The sequence below is a fragment of the Mandrillus leucophaeus genome, unplaced genomic scaffold (genome assembly GCF_000951045.1).
Source record: "Mandrillus leucophaeus isolate KB7577 unplaced genomic scaffold, Mleu.le_1.0 Scaffold41, whole genome shotgun sequence".
NCBI lineage: Eukaryota > Metazoa > Chordata > Mammalia > Primates > Cercopithecidae > Mandrillus > Mandrillus leucophaeus.
The window spans coordinates 4180900-4187016 of record NW_012104365.1 but is presented as its reverse complement, the minus strand read 5'-3'; the positions used below and the strand labels follow the sequence as shown (position 1 = coordinate 4187016).

General features: G+C 61.8%; 1 protein-coding gene across 1 annotated transcript in view; it reads left to right on the top strand.

Moving 5' to 3' along the window:
• The window catches only part of LAMA5 (laminin, alpha 5), a 110528-nt gene that overhangs the window by 90064 nt on the left and 14347 nt on the right, over positions 1-6117 (top strand). Inside the window, 11 exon segments of the mRNA XM_011992423.1 lie at positions 82-255; positions 517-618; positions 729-812; positions 2257-2487; positions 3266-3379; positions 3617-3741; positions 3960-4040; positions 4153-4367; positions 5061-5161; positions 5372-5552; positions 5653-5802. Of these exon segments, the coding sequence (XP_011847813.1) occupies positions 82-255; positions 517-618; positions 729-812; positions 2257-2487; positions 3266-3379; positions 3617-3741; positions 3960-4040; positions 4153-4367; positions 5061-5161; positions 5372-5552; positions 5653-5802 (1558 nt within the window).

The following is a 6117-nucleotide window of genomic DNA, read 5'->3' as shown; positions in this document are numbered from 1 at the left end:
AAAAAAAAAAAAAAAAAAAAAGATGGGGTGCTGTGATGTGTGGGCGTCCACCCGTGTGCACCCACATGTATGTGCCCACAGTTCGTGGACATGGAGGGCTGGGTGCTGCTGAGCACTGACCGGCAGGTAGTGCCCCACGAGCGGCGGCCAGGGACGGAGATGCTCCGTGCAGACCTGCGGCACGTGCCCGAGGCAGTGCCTGAGGCCTTCCCCGAGCTGTACTGGCAGGCCCCACCCTCCTACCTGGGGGACCGGGTAAGCAGGGCATCAGGTCTGGGGGAGGCACTTTGAGGATGGCCAGGACGCCTGAGAGGGTTGGGAGCCAGGAGTGGGGCTCTGTCCAGGGAGGGGGAGCTCCATGAGGGTCCACGAGGGTGCCCAGGCCCTGTCCCAGGTAGGACGAGTATCTGGGCCCAGCTCGGGGGCCCTGTGCTTGGGGTGCCCAGACCACTGCTGATGGGCTCTGAGCCTGTGGCCAGGGTCTGGCCAGGTCACCTCTGTCTGTCCCGCCTCCAGGTGTCATCCTACGGTGGGACCCTCCGTTATGAACTGCACTCGGAGACCCAGCGGGGAGACGTCTTTGTCCCCACGGAGAGCAGGCCGGATGTGGTGCTGCAGGTGAGGGAGCTGCAGCTCAGCCACGTGGTTGGGTGGGTGTGGTGGGCGTGGCCCAGCGGCTCCGTGGTCCAGGCCCGGGCCGACCCTCACCTACCCATGTGCCTTCCCAGGGCAACCAGATGAGCATCACATTCCTGGAGCCGGCATACCCCATGCCCGGCCACATTCACCGTGGGCAGCTGCAGCTGGTGGAGGTGAGGGGAGCTGGCTTGGGCACCCGGGTCCCTCCCAGACCTCAGCACACCCGAGAAGGCCGGAAGGGGTCCCAGTACTGCTGTGCCTATTCTCTGTGGTGGAAAACAGCCCAGGAGCAGAAGCGGGCGGGGGCTGGGGGAGTGCACACACCCGTTGTCAGACATCTTCTGCGCTAGGGTCACCCTGGGGTGTGATGCCGTCTTCCCACCTGCTTTGTGAGTCCCTGATCCCTGAGGGGTGGGCAGCTGCTCAGCCGCTGTTGGCTTCCTCCTCCGTGCACTGCTCGTTAGCATCTTTTGCCCATTTCTCTTTGACTTGTGGGTCTTTTTCCATCCTTTTAGAGGAGTTCTTTGTTATTCTTGGTGCTTACCCTCTGTCAGACTTCAGAGTAACAACCGTCTTCTCCCATTTCACAGCTCATCTGGTTTTTCTTTGCTTTTTTTTTTTTTTTTTTTTTTGAGACGAAGTCTTGCTCTGTCCCCGCTGGAGGGGGGTGGTGCAATCACGGCTGACTGCAGCCTCCACCTCCCAGGTTCAAGTGATTCTTCTGCCTCAGCTTCCCAAGTAGCGGGGTCTATAGGCACCTGCCACCACGCCCGGATAATTTTGTATTTTTAGGAGAGACGGGGATTTGCCGTGTTGGCCAGGCTGGTCTTGAACTCCTGACTTCAGGTGATCCTCCCGCCTCAGCCTCCCAAAGTGCTGGGATTACAGGTGTGAGCCACCATGCCCAGCCTGAGCTGTCTTTTGATGAACAGTCTTATGGTTAATGTACTTGAATTTACCCTTTTTTCCTTGGCAGCAAGCGTTTTTGCATCTTGTTTGAGAAAGTATCTGTCACTACTTGATCAGAAAGGACCCGTCTGTATTTTCTCCTAGAAGCTTGACTGTTCTCTTTGTGTATTTCAATTCTTTTTTTTTTTTTTTTTTTTTGAAGCAGAGTCTTGCTCTATCACCCAGGCTGGAGTGCAGTGGCTGGATCTCAGCTCACTGCAAGCTCCGCCTCCCAGGTTTACGCCATTCTCCTGCCTCAACCTCCCTAGTAGCTGGGACTACAGGCACCCGCCACCTCGCCTGGCTAGTTTTTTGTATTTTTTAGTAGAGACAGGGTTTCACCGTGTTAGCCAGGATGGTCTCCATCTCCTGACCTCGTGATCCACCCATCTCAGCCTTCCAAAGTGCTAGGATTACAGGCTGGAGCCACTGCGCCCAGCCATATTTCAATTCTTAAGGCATCAGGAGCTGGTTTGGTGTGTGGTGTGAGGCAGGGATCTAGATGCTGGCTGACCACATGGGAGACTGATTTTTCTACCTGTGTGTACCTCCTCCTGCCCCGTGGTCTTTGTGCCCCTCCATCCCCTACAGGGCTGGGGGGTCTGTTCTAGGCTTCCTGTTCTGTCCCATTGAGTGTGGCCCCACTGAGGTGCCATCCTGGACCCACAGGGGAACTTCCGGCACACGGAGACTCGCAACACTGTGTCCCGTGAGGAGCTCATGATGGTGCTTGCCAGCCTGGAGCAGCTGCAGATCCGTGCCCTCTTCTCGCAGATCTCCTCGGCTGTCTCCCTGCGCAGGGTGGCACTGGAGGTGGCCAGCCCAGCAGGCCAGGGTACCCTGGCCAGCAATGTGGAGCTGTGCCTGTGCCCCGCTAGCTACCGGGGGGACTCATGCCAGGTGAGGTCAGGACAACACCAGACTGTGAGGCGGCTCACCTGTGCATGCCCTTCCCTCCAGCATCTTCCCTGTGTTCCCTTCCTTGCTGCCTCTACTTCCTGTCTCCCTACTCGCCTCTCTTCCTGCCCCTGCCCTTTGCAGGCTGCTGGCCAACTCATGGGCCTGCCCATCCCCTGCTGCCCGTCTGCCTGCCCCTTGTCTGCCTGCCGCTCATCCGCCTGCCCCTCCATGCACACACCCTCCATACCCCTTCCCCACCTACTCCAGTCCCCACCCACTGGGTCACCTGGACATCCCCCACTGACCATCCTGGCATCTGCCTGTCATTCACTGCCTGTCATCCTGGCGTCTGCCTGTCATTCTGTCTGTCCCTTGCCCACTGTGCGTCCATCCAGTTGCTAATCTGTCTGTCTGCTGTAACTTTGCTCCTTCTGTATGAGGAGGTTTGTGGTTGGACATCTCCTAGAAGGAGTGGAAAAAGCAGGTCCTGGTCCACGTGGAGGGGGTGGTCACCAGCCCCAAGGCCTGGTCATTCCTGAGACAGGACATCTGTGTGACTTTGAGAGCCGTGTCCTCAAACAGCAGCCAGGTGCTGGCCTACCTCCAGCCAGCTGAGGCCAGGAGTTCCTGACCAGCGTCTGACCCACCGGTGACCACACTCCATGGGTTCCCAGTGCCTTGTGCCTGCAGGATCCCTGAGGGTCTGACCTGTGAGCCTGCAGGGTGGGGCCCCTCATCCTCTCAATTGCTGATGCCACCTGTCCCCTTATGCCCTCAGGAATGTGCCCCCGGCTTCTATCGGGACGTCAAAGGTCTCTTCCTGGGCCGATGTGTCCCTTGTCAGTGCCACGGACACTCAGACCGCTGCCTCCCTGGCTCTGGCATCTGTGTGGTGAGTGGGGGCTGGCGGGGCCGGCGGGGGGCACATTCACTGAAGGCACAATCAGGCGTGCCAGGGAAGACTAGGGACTGCACTTCCAGGTCAGCTGAGGTCCGGGGAAGGGTGTTGCCCAGTGGAGGACCATCTGGCCTTGGGCACAGAGTCTGAGGCAGGGGTGGTGGGAGCTGCACAGACTTGGCAGTAGGATGTGTGTGTCTACCATAGCACTGACTGTCCATTCTGCCCCAGGACTGCCAGCACAACACCGAAGGAGCTCAATGTGAGCGCTGCCAGGCTGGCTTTGTGAGCAGCAGGGAGGACCCCAGTGCCCCCTGTGTCAGCTGCCCCTGCCCCCTCTCAGTGCCTTCCAACAAGTAAGCTCCTCCAGGGATGAGGCCCTGACGGTGCCACACTCCCTTCACCCTGCAGCGGGATGGGTTCCCACTGCCCTCTGCAGAGGCCTGGACAGCTGGGGGTGTCCGTGAGGTCTGGACCCCAGACGCCTGGCGTGTGTTCCAGCCTAGGCACAGTGTGTTCACCCGGGCCCGGGCACTGCCAGGGGCCTAGTGACTGATGCTGCTGGTCTTTGCAGCTTTGCCGAGGGCTGTGTCCTGCGAGGTGGCCGCACCCAGTGCCTCTGCAAACCTGGTTATGCAGGCGCCTCCTGTGAGCGGTGAGCTGGGGCCAGGGCAGCGGGGCAGGGCCTGAGTGCTGACCCCAGGATACACGAGGGTGGGGGCCACGGGCCACTGACCACTGATGGCCCCTCCCCACCCTGCTTCTAGGTGTGCGCCCGGCTTCTTCGGGAACCCACTGGTGCTGGGCAGCTCCTGCCAGCCTTGTGACTGCAGCGGCAATGGTGACCCCAACCTGCTCTTCAGCGACTGCGACCCCCTGACGGGTGCCTGCCGTGGCTGCCTGCGCCACACCACTGGGCCACGCTGCGAGATCTGTGCCCCCGGCTTCTATGGCAACGCGCTGCTGCCCGGCAACTGCACCCGTAGGCGTCGGGCTGGGAGGGATGCACCCTGGGGAGGGTTGCGCAGGGAGGAGGGAGGCCTGCTGGGCATACCCCAGAAGTAGGCTGTGTGCCTGATGCTGGGGCCCAGCCAGGACAAGATGGAGTCAGCCTTCTGTGCTCATGGTCAACCCTTTCTCCCCCGCTATGATCAGGCTCTCCCGCCCCAACGATCAGGCCCCTTCACCATCAGGCCTTCCCCCGACCATCACACCCTTTCTCCCTACCACAGTCAGACCCTCCCCATACCAGGATCACATCCCCCCTCCCCGACCCATGGTCAGACTTTACCCCGCTGTGATCAGGCCCCTCCCTTCACCATCAGACCCTCCCCCTAACCCATGATCAGGCTCCCCTCATTTCACGATCACATCCCCTCTCCCCCCACAATCAGGGACCCCTCAAGGTTAGACACCACCAGCAATGCCCTGCCACTGGCAGCGGACACCAGCCATCAGCCATCAGAGCAGGGCAGGCCGTGGTGGGGAGTCTGCAGGTCCCTCGGGCCCAGCGGAGGCAGCTGGGGCCAGGCTGGGACAGGAGTGGGTAGCTGGGTGGTCCGGCGGCCTGGAACCGGCAGAGCAGGAGGCAGTGAAGTGAGGGCTTAGTGGGGGGCATAGGGGCTACCTAGGGGGTGAGAGGGCCCAGGGCTGCAGTCATGGACCCCTTCTGCAGGGTGCGACTGTGCCCCATGTGGGACAGAGGCCTGCAACCCCCATAGCGGGCAATGCCTGTGCAAGGCGGGTGTGACTGGGCGGCGCTGTGACCGTTGTCAGGTGAGGCTGTGCGGTAAGCAGGGCTGGGTGGGTGGGGCCTGGGGACTGGAGTTGGGGCCTGGGGAGAGGCTGATAGGTGGGGCTGAGGGGCGGTGTTTGATGGGCGGAGCCTCAGGGGGCAGGGCCAGATGGGCAGGACCCCTGGCCTCCTGGTTGGTCTGGGACAGTCTTGAGGGCTGGGCAGGGCAGTGACTACAGCCTGTGCCACAGGAGGGACATTTTGGCTTCGAAGGCTGCGGGGGCTGCCGCCCGTGTGCTTGTGGACCGGCCGCCGAGGGCTCCGAGTGCCACCCCCAGAGCGGACAGTGCCACTGCCGACCAGGGACCATGGGACCCCAATGCCGCGAGTGTGCCCCTGGCTACTGGGGGCTCCCTGAGCAGGGCTGCAGGCGTGAGTGCTGGCAGGTCACAGGAGGGTGGATGGGGACTTCTGAATGGGGGACGCCTCAAGGTCCCAGGTCGGCCATGCTCACCCAAGCCCCCCACCACAGGCTGCCAGTGCCCTGGGGGCCGCTGTGACCCTCACACGGGCCGCTGCACCTGCCCCCCAGGGCTCAGTGGGGAGCGCTGTGACACCTGCAGCCAGCAGCATCAGGTGCCTGTTCCAGGTGGGCCTGGGGACCACAGCGTCCACTGTGAAGGTGCGTCCTCAACACCCCACTTCCCCACACCTGGGTGGAGTGGGAATCCAAGTCCTACACTGCCTGGTGACCCCTGTGTTAACTTCAACCTCCCAGAGTGGTCCCAGCTGCCTTCCATTTCCCAAGAGACCCATGCCTGTCCAACTCCATGCTGAGGAGTGCTGTGGCTCCAATGCTGGCTGTACCCCTCTACTGTCCTTAGCCTTCCTGTGTGCCCTGGCCCCACCCCATCTGCTGGCCCTGCCTCCCCCACTGACCCCACCCCTCCACTGGCCCCGCCTCACCCTCTGGCCCCACCCCTCCACTGGCCCCACC